Source organism: Dipteris shenzhenensis, chromosome 33 (assembly GCF_047967505.1).
Source record: "Dipteris shenzhenensis isolate YYH24624 ecotype China chromosome 33, Dip_SZ_1.0, whole genome shotgun sequence".
NCBI lineage: Eukaryota > Viridiplantae > Streptophyta > Polypodiopsida > Gleicheniales > Dipteridaceae > Dipteris > Dipteris shenzhenensis.
Window position 1 is genome coordinate 36,150,887 of NC_141628.1, and position 18,589 is coordinate 36,169,475.

The 18,589-nt window shown below is 45.4% G+C and overlaps 1 protein-coding gene across 2 annotated transcripts; it reads right to left on the reverse strand.

Moving 5' to 3' along the window:
• Positions 1-3,197: 3,197 nt before the first annotated feature.
• On the reverse strand, positions 3,198-18,303 carry LOC147880048 (serine/arginine-rich SC35-like splicing factor SCL30A). 2 transcript variants are annotated; one of them, XR_015540659.1, is made up of 10 exons: positions 18,168-18,303; positions 17,764-17,904; positions 6,170-6,247; positions 5,114-5,278; positions 4,585-4,634; positions 4,421-4,484; positions 4,102-4,338; positions 3,863-3,929; positions 3,714-3,779; positions 3,198-3,278 (listed from the first exon to the last, which is right to left on the reverse strand). XR_015540659.1 is itself a non-coding variant. In XM_087371785.1 (9 exons), the coding sequence occupies exons 2-9, from the start codon at positions 17,898-17,900 to the stop codon at positions 3,768-3,770; spliced, it is 810 nt and encodes a 269-aa protein (XP_087227911.1). In that variant the 5' UTR covers positions 17,901-17,904; positions 18,168-18,303; the 3' UTR covers positions 3,386-3,767. The 2 variants fall into 2 exon arrangements, 1 of the variants encoding a protein (XP_087227911.1); XM_087371785.1 differs by lacking the exon at positions 3,198-3,278 and having other exon boundaries at positions 3,386-3,779.
• Positions 18,304-18,589: the final 286 nt, after the last annotated feature.

The window sequence follows — 18,589 nt, forward strand, 5'->3', positions numbered from 1 at the left end:
GAGATGTTCTCCTTATGTTTTTGCATGTTGTCATGTACATTGGAGTTTGCTAGAATACTAAGTAACTTAACTTCTACTCTTTTTTAAAAGTTAAAGTTATTATTCTCCGAGCCCGGACATCCTTATACATCCCATACGTTGTTGCTTAAGTATGCCCATATGCTATTGCCCATGCCATATGTTGCTCTGATATGCCTAGTCCTATGAATAACAACCTCTGCTAGTCTTCCCATAGATTAGCCCTAAAATCATCACCCTCACACACCATGCCTACATGTTGCTCTGTTGTTCAATGCCTCTGTGTTGCTCCCCATGCCCACATGTTGTTGCCCATGCTCATATGCTATTATTAATACATATGTTGCTACTTCCTCTTCTACATCTACATCTCCTTACCACTATTGTTACATCTAAAGGCATTTCAAATCTTGGGAGCTTTTGTGCTAAGTACATTGTGCCATCTTAGTTCATGGGGTGCATTTCCGCTTGCTAGGCTACTTGCTTTATAGATACACCCCTACTAAAATAGCCTTGAACCCCAAGACAACACATGGCCTAGCTCTAGATCAGTAGACCTCCACATCCCATACCATACATGGGATGCATTGATCTAGCTTGTCAATACAACCATGCCTCTAGTAGGAATCATTCTCTAGGTACTAATCAATCTCTCCAACATTGGACCCTCTATGCCAATATATAGCCACAATCCAAGGATATAATTAACATACAAGCATCATACCCTTCTAGACCTCAAACTAGGTATAAGACTCTAGTAAGAATTACTCTTGCTAACCTCTTGACTCTACCCATTAGGGTCTCCCCACCCCATCGATGAGTCAATAGCTAGCCACATCAAAAATAAAGCTAGGGAAGATTAGCAACCCTCTGGCCTATCTTTCATTTGATGTAATATTCAATAATAATAATATTTTGAGTCGTTTCTGTCTTTTATCTAGACACTTTTTAGGATCATGTGGGACATAGGTTAAGTCCACCTCAATCAGTTCTTTTGTAGATGCTATACTATCTCTATCTCCCAATCTCTCTTTGAGTTTACTCACATGAAACACTAGATAACCCCTAGAAGAACCCTCATATTCCCAAAAATTTGATGAACCTTCATATTAGAAGGGAGTTCTAACGAGGGGGCCTTTGAAGTGCACAATGTACAAGAAAGACACATGACAAATGGAAAGAAAATGAGGGGAGAAAATAAAGGCAAAGTGACTAGGAAGTGGAAGCAAAGGTAAGGATACAAGGACGAAACGAGCAAGGAAATCATCCTTCCGTCATCAACAATACCCTATTTAAATAATGATGGCTTTGAAAAGGCAAGATGAAATGACTCCACTAGTTTGCTCTACATGATTATGGCCATCAAGCTCACCAATGCAAACAAATTGCAAATATCTTTCCCATAACCAAAAGACTCCAAAGGTGTAACAAACCTATACTTTTCCTTGACTACATTTATGGATCATTATTAGAGATTCTATTTTTCTTATGATCATATGTTTACTAACGTATGAGTTTCTTTGCAGGAGTTCTTGTGTCAAGACTTATCACCTTCAATTTGATTTGTCATCTTCTATATGACTTTACCATTTTCAATGTGGTTTGCTTCAATATTTACACCATCTACAACATAGTAGTAGATGATAGCCACATCCAATGTCAAGATGTTGGAAGCTAGACTAGTTATTAACATGCCATATGAGAATGCACATCCACAAGGGTTTCCTAACACCTGTTGGATCTCTAGTAGCCATGGTTTATTCCTCGCACCTTCAGAATGGCTTTGGAGAGTGAAGTTTAACTTTGGAGAGGCGAATCAACGATCAACCCCTCCTTTTTTTAAAGTTTTACTTAAGCGAAAGCGTCATTTTTAAGAAAGTTATTTAATTATATTAACTTAGGATTTCAAATAGCCATTACTTATATCATTCAAATTGCACACGAGAAAACAAAAAGAGAGGACTCTCATTCCATGGGGTGCGATTGAGATATATCCTCCTACCTAGTTGACCCTAGGTATACTTCTTTAGTATCTCTACCCATGAACACAATTAATTAAACAAGGTCGGCCTAGAACAAATACAATCTAGGCTTGCTAGGCTCAGAGTTTAACCTCGACAAATCAAATTTATCCAAATTGTAGTTGTCTTTTAGACCTCAATGTGTCCTAACTAATGTGCATGTGAGTGATCAAGGTGCTAATCCTAACAATCGGTTCTTATCACATCCACCTAATAGTTTAATACTACGCGATCTTGGTTTGCACTCAGCATCATTGCTCAACACACCAAGGCTCCTCAACCTTCTGTATTCGGTGCTACCTCTATGATAGCCATGGGTGGAAACCCCCCTTTTTTCCCTTCTTCACGACTTTCACAATGCGTTGCTTGCAGTTTATATTATCCTACTCCTTGTAAATTGATACATGTTTTACTTGTTAAGGTGAAAAACAGAGAAAAATGAAAGATTTTGACATTGAAGACTAGATGCTTGAAGGGAAATGAACATTAGAGAATGAACAGAGGAGCTAATATCACCTTGCAGTACTACCCTTTTTAAAGCACCTCTCCTTTGGATATTAGCGATTTGTGACTGCGCTACAAGCATAATCTTTTGCTTGCCGTTGTCCTAAGGAAGATTGTTCTCTTCTCTCACATCTATATCATCATCATTAAAATTGATTGCTAAATTTTGCAATGTCGAAAAGAGTTCATAATGAGATACCTAGAGGGTCCTTTGTGCCTACACAAAGCCAGCCAGCTCTTAAACCAGAACAAAAACAGCTTAGAGGTGGAGCCGCCCATGCATTGATCTTAAGTTTCATGAGGAGGTTGATAGTGGTCCATTAGGCAACGCTCACATGACTTTCAGTCGGCTCTCCTGATTCTAGACAATGAGCGTCCAAGCACAAATATTCAAAGTACAACACCTACAAAGATTGTAATGGCTAAGTTTCCCTTATATTCACAGTAAAAGACGCATCTTGTAATGATACTTCCATAAGACAGCTGTAAAGCTAGACTTAAAGAGTGGACAGTCTTGATGGAGGTGCTAGCTGCAAGTTTCCAAGTAAGCCTGGTAGCCAAGAAAATATTTTAAGCCCATAATATTTTACTCCTATTCACAGGCAAGCTTTGACATCCTAATCTACCACTTGAAAACATGCAGGAGAAACAAACGATGAGACCTTCGAAATGGTGCTCCCTTTGCTAGCTGAGAAAAAGACCTTCAAAGTGTACAGACATTTACCTGATGAAACCCTGTAACCATTACCACAACATTAAAAAAACTCGTTATGTTATGTTTAAGTCAAAAAGAGATTGTCTGAGATTAGTTTAAAAAGAGAAGCTCAAAAGATCACGGTATCTCAAACGAGCGTCAATAATATAAAGCATAGCACTACGGCATAGCACTGACCAGCTTCACATTCTTCTTTTCCTTTTTAGATAGTGGTGTCAACATCTCCAAACCAGACTGACCATGAAAACAAATCACATGCTCCATCCTTGTATGACCTATTATTAGGTGCCAATGACGACTAAATTTTTGTGCATGCCCTTTTAGCTTTTGAAGCTTTTGCTTTGGACACGATCTATACAACTCTGGCTTTCAATAAAATGTTCTTTCCCCAAATCAAAAAAATGCTCCTATTCACTGTAATGGCGGTTCTGGCCAGAATCTCATCGAAGGCCCACCTTGCTAAACTCATATCTGATTGTAAACAGCTTGATACAACGTAAGCAGCACCTTCAACGGGGGATCTGTTTTTAGTGATCCAGAGCAATTAGTAGCTATTCCACAAAATGCATTTCTTTGACAATAGATGACAATAGTAGGAGCGTACCGGTGACCGAGATGAACGCCGTCTTCTTGGAGGTAAAGAAGGAGATCTTGGAGGAGATTTGGAATACCTACAAGACAAGGTAGATAAAAACAATAGCTTCCCATTAAGTTAGACTTATTAAAATTCAATGCACAAAGATGGGCATACTAAGTCAAATAACTCTTCATCCAAAAGGTGAGAATTGATCTAATGGACACCTCAATTCATCTTTTTTTAACGAAGAATGGTTCTGGGCTTACCTATCTGGAGAAGACCTCTTGCTCTCAGAAGGCGACGGCTCATGAGTGCGTTTATGAGACTGCCTGACTGGACTTTCTGACCTTGCAGGAGATCCGGAGTGTCGTGCTGACCTCTTGCTGTTGGTGCGGGATTCTTCATGCCTGCCTTTGTGCGGACGCCTAGCTGGACTTGGAGACTTCACAGGAGATCCAGAGTACGACCGTTCACGTGCTCTTCTTTCTTCTGGGGATGGAGACCTGTGAGATGTTTTCACAACCTTAGGTTATAGACATTTGAGCACACAGTATTTAATAAAAAGAAGAAGCTTTGAAAACTTACCTTGAATAACGATGTCCATGTGGACTTCGCAAACGATCCCTAGGAGAGCGTGAGTTTGATTGATCTATGATACAGAGTGCCATAGTGAATATATTAGAAATGTTTGATAGTACGAGGGATGCAAGACTCTTCCACATAAACATCTATCTTCACAAAGTATGTACCATAATATGGAGACCGGTGCTGACTATCATACCCAGAAGAGGAACGACCCCTAGATACCACCATACACACAGAAAAGTTAAGAGGACATAAAATGGTTAGCTAGCCGTAGAAGCCACTTAGAAGCCATCCATTCGGGAAAAAACAGACATTCCTGAATCCCAATCATGGATTCATTTAAAATGCAATGAAAGGATCCTCTCAAGATGTGAATATGAACTGGCACATGGCCAAACACAGAGAGCCTGCAATATGGATCATGTAAACTCATAGATCAATAGAAGTCCAGCCCAATTCCCACACTAAACGTCAAACAAAACACATACAGTCTTCCTGTTATATATTCCACATATTAGTTGTAAATAATATCAACTACATGGCATGCCATCCCGAAAACAGGTAAAAGGCATGTTTATTTTATATACAAGCATTCATACCTATCCCAACATGCTGAGTTTCTGTTGTTACTTTGAAGGCAGGTTAAATTGAAACAAGAAACAGAGAGGCACCACTATATCATAAAAATTTTACCTTATTCTCTCTTTGCTTCTCATTTCATTGGGTTTTTTCCTGTTCTCCTCTGCAAAAACCACAGTTATCTCGCGGCCATGAAGAATTTGATGATTCATGTAGTACTGTGCATCCTCTGCATCAAACGGATCCAAATATTGCACAAAGCCAAAACCACGAGGTTCCCTGCCACAGGAAAGAATTAGCATCAGAGAAAGTTCGCCCAAAAACACAAATAAATAATCTTGAATCCCACATCCTCATTGCATAAGGTCAGAGATCAGTGGCTAAACAACCTCATACCAGTATTGCTTCCATTTAAAAAACGAGGGAGTCAAGGTGTCTTAAACAATCTCGTCTGTTGACCTTGCAATAAAAGTCACTAGTGATCACCTGCTCAAATCTATGAATGGACTTCATATTCTTCACTTGAAACAGAGAATGGACAACTTGAAATCAATTCGCTGCAAGTATTATCTTCTCTTCAAGCATCCACCACTTCAGTTGCCAAGCTACTACCTTCACTTCATATGAGCCTCTTCAGAAACTTCTTGCACACCATCTATACAGTCTTGAAGAGCAAATGTTAGGCAGGCACACAAGAGCATTGAATTGCAAGCCAGCCTTGTTTAACCAGATTATGGGGCTTCCATGACATTTCTCTAAAATGGGACGCCCCGGTCTATCATGGGTAACAACTATATAGGCAATTTTTCTACACAAGAAAAATGGCTCAGCACATTCTTCAATGCTTTTGCCTTCAAAACCATCTCTGCAGCTTTTACATTAAATCTGCTTTCAAGACATGCCCTTTGCATGTATAAAAGAATGTCCCCAAGCCATGTTATCCAACCACAAAAAGACACGGACAGTATTCCAGAAAATTGCTGCAATATTGTGAGCTTCAAGCAATTCAGACTGAATTATCAACATACAAGAAGCCAAAGTCATTGGTTCTACCTTCCCAAAATCTCAAGTGCAACAAACTTGGCAAGCAATCACTGAAATAGACTAGCAAACTGAGCTCAAATGGTGCAAATAAAAGGTGGTGAAAAGCACACTGAGTAGAGAGAGTACCCAGTGTAATAATCCTTTGGAAGATAAACATCTCTAAGGGGTCCAAACCGTCCAAATGGACCACGAAGATCATCGGCCCTACAAGGAACAGAATAAAGGATAAGCAAGTCAGCCAGAAGAAGATGACAATAAGTTTTCAAACTTGAAATAGAATAGCAAATCTCCACACATAGTGCAGCTAACAGCAATCTTAAATTCATGCCAGAGTTGTCAAATCCCTTCCGGATCTATCCCTAATCACATCCATAGTAGTCATTAGCAATAAACATTCATGGACAGGCAAACTCACCACCCCCAAGCATGTGGGAACGAACTCACACTCCATCCACAAATTGGATCTGCCAAGTGTCCCAACTGGATCTGGCCTCTACCAAAGACCTTGGCATCCCATACCACTAAAGCCCAGCACAGCATCCTGCATCTGCCATATGGGTAGAAGAGCCTTGGCTCACATCCCAAGCCTGACCATCCAGTTGAGCCTTGGCCATTCTTATATAGAAGAGCATCCCGCCATAATCTGCTTACTCCGCTAAATATTATAACTTCTGAGAAAACCTCCAATGAACAAACTGTGCCACTGGTGGACTAGAAACCGAGGCAGAACTGCACCTCCTAGTTCACCTGAAGTACACTGAACTGCTCATACAATCCCAAGGCTAGACATGTGCCTGAGAACACTCCAAACTCAGGTAAGGGACTACACCTTCATCTGGTCACAACTCCAGGGCTAGACTGTGCCTGGGAATACTCCATATGCTGAACTTCACCTCCAATTGGATGCCAAACAGTGGCTGGAAACTGCTCCACTGAATGTCCAAGACCAGGGCCAAATGACCCTATTTATAAGGGGGACCTGACAGTAAACTGGCCGACCAGATCAGGTGACCTGGTCGACTGACCTCACCAGGTCTAGTTGGCTGACCCGACCTCTTCTGGTCGGGTTAACCCAACCTGGTCAGGTTACTTATGGCCACAAACTAGCCCGGTTACTAGCCCCACCTGTGGGCTCTTACCAGAGCCTATATCAGCTTTATACCAAGCCTAAACCAGGCCGACTTGCTCAGCAATTGACCCTAGCAATGTGTCCTGGCCAAACCCCAAACTAGCCTGCATAAATGCACTCAGAAAGGACACTATTACTACACAACTCTCTGGGCAGGCACACCCACATAGAAGCTCTCTCTCCCTAATGTACAGACAGGAGCTGACTAGCTTTAACAGCCCCTCTCAGCTCCCGGATGTCGAACCAAACCCACATAGCTGGAGCAATTACAGAGCATCTAAGAAGCTTTCTGTCCTCTGTCGAGGTCGCCTCCTCGCCAAGTAGCCTTCGTAGCACACCATCTCTTCCACAATTCCACAAGCAGCATGGTTCTCAGCTTGATGACAAGGCTGGTTGTTTCGTGCAACTCCATGAGATTTCCCTCGGATCAGGGGTACACCTTTCCTCTGCTGTAGAGCTCCTCATACCTTGATCTCCTTCCCAACCGAAGTCACTCCAACTTTGAGGCTCCACTCCCACTCCATAATCAGGGGAATGCCACAAGTCACTTAGATGAGTACCTGTAAGAGAAGAGAGCACAAGGAGTTTGTACATCCTGTTGTCAACTGCTCCTTCCCTACAACCCAGCCTGTCGCTTTGTCTCTAATGGCCACTAAGACTTCTCCATGCCCTTGCTAATCTTACACACTTCATGTATTGATAACAGGTGGTAACCAAGAGCCAAAACATAAAGAACATGGGAGGTATGCTTCCCCCCTCGACCATTGGGAATTATCTTCAACCTGCCCTCACCTTCAATTAGTACAGTAGGCTTATCACCAATGCAAATCTCACTGGACTGTCACCAAAGGTCCTCAAACTCCTTCAGAGAAGTGTCATGTGCTAGGAAGCACTGCTGTCCACAACCCACTCTCCAACAGTATAACCTGCCCACTCTCTACTTGAAGAAGATGGAACTCCTGTGTCCACGATCTCCACGTGCATGAAAGTTGGGGTTGTCGTGGTTGCTATTAGTGATCATTCTCGTGGCTTCGCAAAAGGCACTTTCTCCTATAGTGACCCTTCTTGCCACAGTGTTTACATGGCTAATTCACTTTCAAGGCCTCGCAGTCTGCATCAAACTTCTTGTCAGAAGACTTTCCTTTCCCCTTGTCGTTGTGCTCCACACTTTCGCCTACGGAGCAGCCAAGCCTTCCGATTCTCAGTCCTGTGGAGGGATGCCAAACCGTTCCTCTTGGTCCAACACCATAGGCACAAGCTCCTCCCACATGAGAGTGTTCAGCCTTCCACTCAAAATCAGGGATGAAGAGAACGTTGGGTACTGTGTAGAGAGAAGGAACAGAGCAAAGAGATGCCATGTCTTCCGAAGAGAACTTCAAGGACCTCCTGTTGAAGAGCTTTCAGCTTGTTGAGGTGCCACACATTGTAGCTGACTTTGTGGGTTCAACACTCGCACCTGGACTTTCAAGGAGATGCGCTTCATTGGAGAGACCTTGTTGTAGAGTGTTGCCAAATGCTCCCATATACTTCTAGTCAGCATCATGTGCATCACATGGTTTATAGCCTGGGGGTACAACTCAGGAAGATGAAGGAACGGACTCGAGCAATGATCCGATTCCTGCAATTGCATCTCTCGCTCCTTCCGATCTATGATTCCAAGATCATCCTCCTCCGGATCTGGCCTTACAACTCCAACAAGAATAAAATCCATATGATTGCAACACTGACTCATCATCACGCTCCACACTCCGTACGGTCTGCCTGGAATATAGGTAACACGGGAATCTTCAATGTCTTCTCAGCCATCTCACGCGGACTTGCCACCTCAGGGGGGGAAACCTTGTCTTGTGAAAGGGAGACATTCATCAGTGTTCACCTTCTTCTCGCGCTCTCCATGTCTTCAGCGATCAGCAGCAACTTCCGTCTGCCACTCATGCTCTCCTGATCCAAGACTTTAGATGACCTCGGGCTCTGATACCATGTCAAAGTGCAGCAGAATATACAAACAGATAGAGAGCAGATCTACGAATAGAGAAAGACATATACCTAGATGAATCCAAGAAAATTCCCAAACTCATCCTCTAAAAACACAACATAGTGCAGTTTCAATCTTACGATAGTCACTCATAAGATTGAAAACCATAAACTCCATCACGCATAGCAGGGACTAGCTACTATTACATCCCCACTACCATCATCAGCACCCAACAGTGGGTGTAGACCATAGTATAAAAATATGCTCTCACACATGCAAATCCATACACCCACACATACTTGAGCATCCTTTTATACAAAGTCTTCGTACTAAGTTTCTGTCAGCACTCCGGAGGTGAAGAGCAGACTCAGCCATGACGAAGGCTAGCACTAAAGGAGAAGGCTAATCAAAAAGTAGTCCAAATCTCTTCATTCGAGCTACAACTGCTTGTGAAGTCTAAATGATTTCATTTTACTCTCCCAAACGAGCATCTAAATCTAGCTGATAGAGAAAGACAGACTAGAGAGAGGATAGACTGTGCAAGAGAATACAAGTAAACCTCACATATAACTGCTGAGAAAACCTCCAATGAATGATCACAACCCCAGGGCTGAACTGCACCTGGAAACTGAGTAGCTGAACTGCGCCTACAAACTGGTACAATCTGAAGGCTAGAACTGTGCCGGTGCACACTTCAAACTCAGGTAAGAGACTACACCTCAATCAGGCCACAACTCCAGGGCTGAACTGCACCCGAATAGAAGCTGAACTGCACCTCCAAATGGATGCCAAACATTGGCTGGAAACTAGGGCCAAATGACTCTACTTATAAGGGGGGACCTGGCAGTAAACTGGCCATACAGAGCAGCTGAACTGGCCAACTGAACTGGCCAACTGACCCAACCATCACATCGGCTGACCCGGCCCTGGTCAGGGTCACTTCTGCCTCCAAACCACCATGGTTACTGGCTCCAACTGTGGGCTCTTACCAGGCCTAAATCAGCCTAAACCAGGCCTACTTGCACTGGCAGTGTGCCCTGGCCAAACCCCAAACTGAAGTGCATAAATACAATGAGAAAAGACCCTATTACTACACCTCTCTTTGGGCGAGCACACCCAGATAGAAGCCCTCTCTCCCTGATGTACAGACAGGAGCTGACTAACTTTAACATCACCCCCAAAGCCAGTATGAAAATGCTTAAATGCCTACGGACTGACAATGGTGGAGAGTATCTCTCTCATGACTTTCAGCATTTCTGTGATACACGTGGGATTAAGAGGGAGCTCACATCCCCTCTTACTCCTGAGCAAAATCCAGTTGCAGAAAAGATGAACCGTACCATTCAAGAAAGGTTGCAATGCATGCTTTCCAATGCAAGTCTTTCTGGTGGTTTTTGGGCTGAGGCAATGAAGACTGCAGTGCATGTGATCAATAGATCACCTAGTAAGAGTTTGGATGGTGGTATTCCTAAAGAGGCATGGAGTGGCAAGAAGCCCTCTTACTCTCATTTGCGTATATTTGGGTGTGACAAAGTCTCACGGTGTAAGAACAATGGGGTAAAATGATAGCTGAATTGAAGAAGACCAATGGGCCGAATCTGTAAAGTCTTGTGACATAGGCATGGCTAGTTTAGATCATCATGTTTAAGCTTTAGGATTGCCTTGTAGGCATGTTACAATTTGCCTCGCCTTTCATTCCACAATGTGAACACGCTCGTTCTGTTCGCCATCACATAAGCGCCCACCTGCGTAAACCAACGACATGTAAATATAGTAAGCAGCAAAGGGGCCACGGGTGAGGAACGTAACGGCGACCTTGAGTTGCAGGGAGCGAGTCCCGGGAGATCCTAGCTAAGAGCGGGATAGCGGAGCAGGAGGCGACGATGAAATCTGAACCGGAATGACGACCACGAAAGACCCGAAGTTTTTTCCCAACATCCCTTGGGTTTGTCGATCAGTGCACACGTGATGGCAGACTTCTCACCACTTTAGATTGACAGACCGTATATACAACAGGGCAGAGTCTTTTTGCGAGTTTCAAGGATATCCAGGGGGCATCTCTTTCCCTTTAGGATATATATTTCAAGTTTTCAGTTTGTAGTAGTTTGTTCCTGTACAGGAAGGGATTTTGAAGTGCTGTACTTTTAAAGTTTTCGCATAAGAAGAGAAGAAAGAAATTTATTATTTTTTTTAAAAAATCAGTGAAAAGTATTCTTGTTACTCCACTTAAGTGACGAGCAGATCACTAACATGCAGTGCTAGAGTAGCCTATTTTTCATGAATGGAGTTCCTAAGGGCCATCAGAAGACGCTTCCTTCCATCACAATACTTGGACCAATTAGAGACATAGTCATTGGAACCGTCCTAGCATCTAACAAATCAATATGCCTAGCCATTCAGCTACAAAAAGAGGAACGGGATAAGACCATGAAGTTTCTCCATCAGGCATTCAATGGTAAAACTTTCAGCCTAAAGACCACAACAGTGCTTACAAGCTCATTCAGAATTTCGGCCTCGTAAGCAGCAAGATTCAAGGACCCAAGACGGGCCTCAGCAGGGACTGTTAGAAATGACCCAACAGAGGGTACACACAGCGGAAGAATTATAGTAATGCCCAGGAGCTCACATAGTGTGGTGTGGGGTGTGGAATCACAAACTTCTATACTTAATGTGCATAAAATAGGTGTGCAGACTCATCAATAGACAATGAACCAGCCAGATATAGAAGACACCAAAACTTATATATTTCCGTCCAAAACTATGGACACAATACAAAAGAGATAGATCCAGAGTCCCACCAATGGTGTGGTCCTCTGATCTAACCACAAGGTCCTTCTCCTATCTGCCGGCTATCTCTAGACTCGAGTCTGCGTGCTCCACCTCGAGCGTCTATAGACTTTCTGTCCAGTGTGTTCTTCTCCACCTTACTGCCTGTGAATCAGCCTAGGTGGGCAACCCCTGCCAAGCTTTGTCTGCAGCACACAGGTCCCTGTTCCACTGCTTCTGAATGGCTGCTCCAGAAGGTATGATGATCACAACACCTTGCTGCCCTAGAAGACAGCCAAGGTCCCAGCCCTTAGGAAACTCAGTCTGCAGCACTCCCAACTCTCCTTTACCTCCAAGATGAGGCCAAAGGGAATGCCTTCAAGCTGCTCCTGTCTGCTCCACTTTCTACTGGATGTTGGATGATTTGTGAGGCATCAAGCCTCTCCTTTTATAGGCCCTAAGGCCTGCTGTACAAAACCGACCAGCCAGCTTCATACTGGCCGACCAGTCTGCTGCTGGTCCAGCCCTTTAAGGGCTCACAAAATTAGGCCTTTATGGCCCACACTTTTAGGGCTTTTGGCCCTCCAACCTAGGCAAGGGCCCAGCCCCTAGGTCAGCCCTATATAAGGCCTGTGGTTGGCTGCCTCAAAGCAGCCCAACCAGCCTCTCTCCTGGCCGACCATGTGCTGGTCTGTCCCGCCTCTGCTGCGCCACTCGGATCTGCCCACTTGCAGGCCCATCTGTACACGCCTTGCCACGTGGCACTGCGCCACTGGCCCAGGCCATATGCGTCCTATTACGAGCCTTCCTGCAGGCTCCAGCCTGCCCTGTTTGCAGCACCATGGTTGCGCCTCTCTGCTGCAGCATCCTTGCCTCCTGCCAGGTCTATACCAGCCCCGTACAGCCACGTATGCATCCCGTACCTTCTCCGTACTGAAGCGCCGTCTGTCCTTGCTGGAAATCCCTATGCAATCAGGCTGCTGCAGGTCCCTGATGTCCACGTGTCTGCCCCGTACTTCAGGAGCTCCACGACTTGCCAGGTACCCTTCTTGCTTTGTGTGAGGTGCTGCCCATGTGGCAGTCCCCCTCCCTTTCTCTTCTCTGGGCATCTTCTGCCCTAGGTCTCCCTCCCCCATGCTCTCCTCATTTGGGGGCTTACAGATGGGGAGGTGACCTTTCCAACACCCCCTCTCACCAACACATCTCGGCCCAATGCCAACAAGTCAATGAAGATGCTCCAGTAACTCCCTAGTCGTAGTCCTCTTGAACCTTTCAATGTCGAAATCTTTTCCTGGCTTTTCATCCAGTGGCTCCTACTCCACCAGGTCCGGTTCCGCTTTCGCACACCATCCTGGTACACAAGTCCATCTCTGGTAGCACCTCCTGGCACTACCTCCTTCAGTCACATTCCTGCCTTCGAACTCGAGCAACCCAGCCTCTACGATCTTCCAGTTGTCCCCCTCATAATCAGTGAACAACCTGGAGTCTTCCAGGCACCATGCTCTGAGAGTCTTTCAACCCGTCCTTCAATCGAGCCTCTACGATCTTCCAGTTGTCCCCCTTATAATGAGTGAACAACCTGAAGTCTTCTAGGCACCATGCTCTGAGGGTCTGTTTCAACCCGTCCTTCCTTTGGCAAGGTTTGCAACAAAAGTACATCTCCAGATAACCTGGACTGCGAACTTTAAATGCACCTGACTGAACCTGAATCACCCTCCTTCTCGCAAGGGCACAATCCTCCAGTCGTGGAAGTCGATTCCCAAGAGCTTCTGAATCAGGGTCGTCCTTCAACAAGGTCCCTACCTTCAGGCTCCCACAAAACTATGGACACAATACAAAACAGATAGATCCAGAGTCCCACCAATGGTGAGGTCCTCTGATCTAACCACAAGGTCCTTCTCCTATCTGCCGGCTATCTCTAGGAGTCCGCGTGCTCCACCTCGAGCGTCTGTAGACTTTCCGTCCAGTGTGTTCTTCTCCACCTTACTGCCTGTGAATCAGCCTAGGTGGGCAACCCCTGCCAAGCTTTGTCTGCAGCACACAGGTCCCTGTTCCACTGCTCCAACCTGCTTCTGAATGGCTGCTCCAGAAGGTATGATGATCACAACACCTTGCTGCCCTAGAAGACAGCCAAGGTCCCAGCCCTTAGGGAACTCAGTCTGCAGCACTCCTTCAACTCTCCTTTACCTCCAAGATGAGGCCAAAGGGAATGCCTTCAGGCTGCTCCTGTCTGCTCCACTTTCTACTGGATGTTGGATGGTTTGTGAGGCATCAAGCCTCTCCTTTTATAGGCCCTAAGGCCTGCTGTACAAAACCGACCAGCCAGCTTCATACTGGCCAACCAGTCTGCTGCTGGTCCAGCCCTTTAAGGGCTCACAAAACTAGGCCTTTATGGCCCACACTTTTAGGGCTTTTGGCCCTCCAACCTAGGCAAGGGCCCAGCCCCTAGGTTAGCCCTATATAAGGCCTGGTTGGCTGCCTCAAAGCAGCCCAACCAGCCTCTCTCCTGGCCGACCCATGTGCTGGTCTGTCCCGCCTCTGCTGCGCCACTCTGATCTACCCACTTGCAGGCCCATCTGTACACGCCTTGCCACGTGGCACTGCGCCACTGGCCCAGGCCATATGCGCCCTATTGCGAGCCTTCCTGCAGGCTCCAGCCTGCCCTGTTTGCAGCGCCATGGTTGTGCCTCTCTGCTGCAGCATCCTTGCCTCCTGCCAGGTCTATACCAACCCCGTGCAGCCACGTATGCATCCCGTACCTTCTCCGTACTGAAGCGCCGTCTGTCCTTGCTGGAAATCCCTATGCAATCAGGCTGCTGCAGGTCCCTGATGTCCACGTGTCTGCCCCGTACTTCAGGAGCTCCACGACTTGCCAAGTACCCTTCTTGCTTTGTGTGAGGTGCTGCCCATGTGGCAGTCCCCCTCCCTTTCTCTTCTCTGGGCATCTTCTGCCCTAGGTCTCCCTCCCCCACGCTCTCCTCATTTGGGGGCTTACAGATGGGGAGGTGACCTTTCCAACAGGGACTAAGACTCCATTTTTCCCAAAGACACTAGCTCCACCAGCAGAAAGTAGCGAGGGGATTCTTCAATAGTGGGGCAGTCAGATGCTACTGGCATCTGTATGACTGCCTTGCTGGCAGCCCTGGAGTCCACTGCAGCCCACAACAGCAGCACAGCAGAGCAGGTCTACACAGTCAGCACAGCAGCAAGTTGGCAGTACAAGACAGCAGGCAGCAATCTGCAGACAAATGTGGACACCAGGACCAATGACAGGCTACCATGTGGCAGGTCAGGTCAACAACAGTAGACAGCAGCCATGTCAGCATGTCGACAGTCCACATCATCAAGTGGGGCAGTCTGTGGCTTCTCAAAGGCCATGCACTGGGTCAGCCAGACAGCAGCCGTATACCTATAAACCCACCAGTCCTCTCTTATTCTTGCATCCCCCAGTGCAGTAGCAACCACTCCAATATTCCCTCCTTCAGCAGGAGCCTCTCAGAGCATCAGCTGCCAGCAGTACAACAAGTTTTTTTCATTAGGAGAGACATACTAATGTAGGGTCTTGTTTATTTGTTTCCACATGTTTATCTACCTATGTCATCCCATTTATATATATATATAGTCAGCATTCCACAGTTCCACACGCAGTAGTTAGGATGGGCATAGTTAGAGGCCCCTTGCCCGCTACACTCTGAAGCTCAAACTCTCTCTAGCCTGTTGTCTAACTGTCATTACGGAAGCATGTACTGACTTGACATGCACACAAACTAAATGCGCGATCGGGTTGCAAAATCTGCCCCATGGTTATGTAGAAACCGAGCAGCACATGCTCCTTAGATGTCAAGCCTGTGCACACATCAGAGAACAGTACGATCACAGCAGAGACAACCTGTTGGAACAGCAAGCCAGAAACTAGGAAGCTACCTAAAGGAAGTTTTGGAACACCGCAACAAAGTACTCGGACTAGCGCACAAGCTAGCTTCACAACATAACACACTTTGCACAGCGGTCAACCAATCCAATAGATCCTGAAGCATCTCAAGCAGACTTTAATAACACCACATCATATCATCTCTCTCTCTCTCTCTCTCTCTCTCTCTCTCCCCAGTCAGCATTCCACGGTTCCCCACTCAGTCATTAGGACGGGCATGTTACCTTGCTCATTACATTCTGAAGATCTCATACCAATGTAGCAGGCAAGGGAGCTAACTCAAACTCTCTCTCACTCTAGCCTGTTATCTAACTGTAATTGCGGAAGTATGTACTGAACTTGAAGGGGCACACAAACACATGCTTGCATCTGTTGGTGTGTGAGAATAAATGTGAAATTGGGTCGCCACTGCAATCCCCCCTCCCGCCCTCTCCTTAAAGAGTATTTACTGTTTTTTTAATTGTTCAGAATAAAATCGTTGCCCAAAGGGCTGAGAAATATTACTGTAGATTAAGGGAAGGCTCTTCCTGTAGGTGTAGATGGAGAGAGGCAAACTGCTGCTCTTCTCTCTCCCTTGGTCCTCCCTGGAGCTGTTGGAGGCTTCAGCCTATGAGGCTGTACCAAGGCTGCAAGGGTTGATGGATGAAGTAAAGGGAAATGGCCCCTTACATAGGCCTTTACGGCAAACTCCTTCCACAGACTTTGTCTGTAAATCCATAAACCATCTGTAAATTTCCAAGTGAGACTCAGTCTGTAAATCTAGAGACTGGCTAAGTCTGTAAATCCACAGACTGACTGGGAAGGCCTACTAATCCCCCCCTTCCTGCCCTACAGACCATCTGCTGTCCTGCTATCCTGCTGCTGTGGGCTGCAGGGCTGCACCAAAACATCATGTCATGGATTGTAGATGCCTATGGCATTATTACTACCAGGCCTGGCATTGCATACACAGTTCTTCAGGTGAGTCAATTTAAGCAGCACCGATGGAGTTACAATGAAATACGGCGACGAAAATAGTGAGAAATCTAAAGGTACGATGCATCTGGATATGGTTTATGCCAAGCGTGGACATAGATCTTCATGGAGGAACTGATGCAGATTTTGCCAGTTCAATGATGAACGGAGATCAATAAAAAGTAGCATGGAGCAATCTTAAAAAACAGACAATTCTGTATTATTTAGGGCACCTTGAGACACTTTTAGGGTATGGCCTCTCTGTCATTACGTGTAATAGCTTCTTGGAATCTACATCTGCACCCTTTACTGCATTCTCTCTTTGAAACGACAAAGAAGACAAGGGAAGAAAAAAATGAGGCTGTGCAGCGGAAACTGAATATTGTGATATTGTCAAACTACAAATCTCAGCGACATTACAACAGAACCGGCAATGCGAGAAAGGAATGCAATGAAGCCCTTGGGTGCGATATGCTGGGTCATTATATGACTTCACAAGAGGAGAAAGTCAGACCTAGAGAAGAAGGACCGAGACAAAAATACGTGTCTGAAGTTTGCAAAAGTTCAATCAATTAGCTCCAATTTTCTCCTGAGAACCGTGATTTTCTACAAAGAAGGTGTATTACAACGCATATTCAAGCAGAGTAGCCTAGTTTCAGGACGAAGACGTAACCCTATGTTCTTTACATTTTTTTAAAACATTACAGCTTTACAGCACATAGAAGGAATGATCCTTTTCCCAGTAGAGAAGAAAAGCATACTTATCCATCTATGCGAAGGTAACGTCAATCAACCATGACTGCAGCTAAAACCCGTGCAAACCGTTTCAACGCAGCTTTCATACACATTTGGCATCTTCATTGAAACATACTCAAACAGGGATATGCATCAAGTAACCTGAGGTTGAAATGAAAATCGATGATACTTTATGTAACAAAAAGGTACTACGTGTGAAATTAGTTTACCTGCAGTCCTTAGCAAGATTTCGAACCAAGAGGCTTGTGGGAGGATCCCTACGAGCGAGATAGCGTCCTCTTGGACTTGGACTTCGATATCTGCCACGCCTGGGTGGAGGACTGTAACTTGGGCTTCGTCGCCTCATGATTCTGAATCAAAAGAAGAAACAAGAAATTCTCTGAGTACAGAAAGCCCACATCAACATGAGAGAGCTGAAAAGCTTGCATTAAGCGCAGGGGTTGCAAAGTTAATTAAGGCGACCTAATAGAATGAAGACCTAATGGCTGAGGGTGAAGACTCTAATGTAGGGCTCAAGTAAACGGAAAACAGAGCATCGAAGGGCAAGAGACATGAATGAGGAAACAGGCAAAATACAGAAGCAATCAAAACAGAGAGGGGAGAGCGACGGAACCTGCAGGGTGAAGCACAAAAATCTGTTTGGCGGAGGAGAATGGACGAAGAAAAGAAGACGAAGAAGCCTTTGGCAAATCACGTGTTCAGGAGGGATTCAGGACTAAGCACGCTTCCGCAAGAACACTAACATCGTTTAGACCTATGTGCCGGTCCTCAGTTCAAGCCCCATGAGTGTGTATGCACTGGTCATGAGTTCAAGCCCTAGGTGCAGCTGAGGATTCTATCGTGATTACTCCGTATGGGGGCGATATTGGCACTTTCAATTTCAATAACCCTTTCTTTGTTTAAGAACAGTACTCGGATGGGTGACCTCTCGAAAAGTCCTGGTGCTGCACCCTTTGCCAAGAGTGCTTAGACCAAGCAGCTAAAATGTATGGGTGTGGGTGTGCTCTTGCGTTCGAGCCCCACTGAAAGATAAGG

Bases quoted from the DNA above. Each gene is read 5' to 3' on its own strand.
- LOC147880048 (XM_087371785.1), bottom strand. From the start codon at position 17,900: ATGAGGCGACGAAGCCCAAGTTACAGTCCTCCACCCAGGCGTGGCAGA. The intron at 4,635-5,113 runs GTAAAATTTTTA...GGTGGTATCTAG, and splicing joins AGAAGCAAAGAGAGAATAAG to GGGTCGTTCCTCTTCTGGGT. The intron at 4,485-4,584 runs GTACATACTTTG...TCTGTATCATAG, and splicing joins GCACCGGTCTCCATATTATG to ATCAATCAAACTCACGCTCT.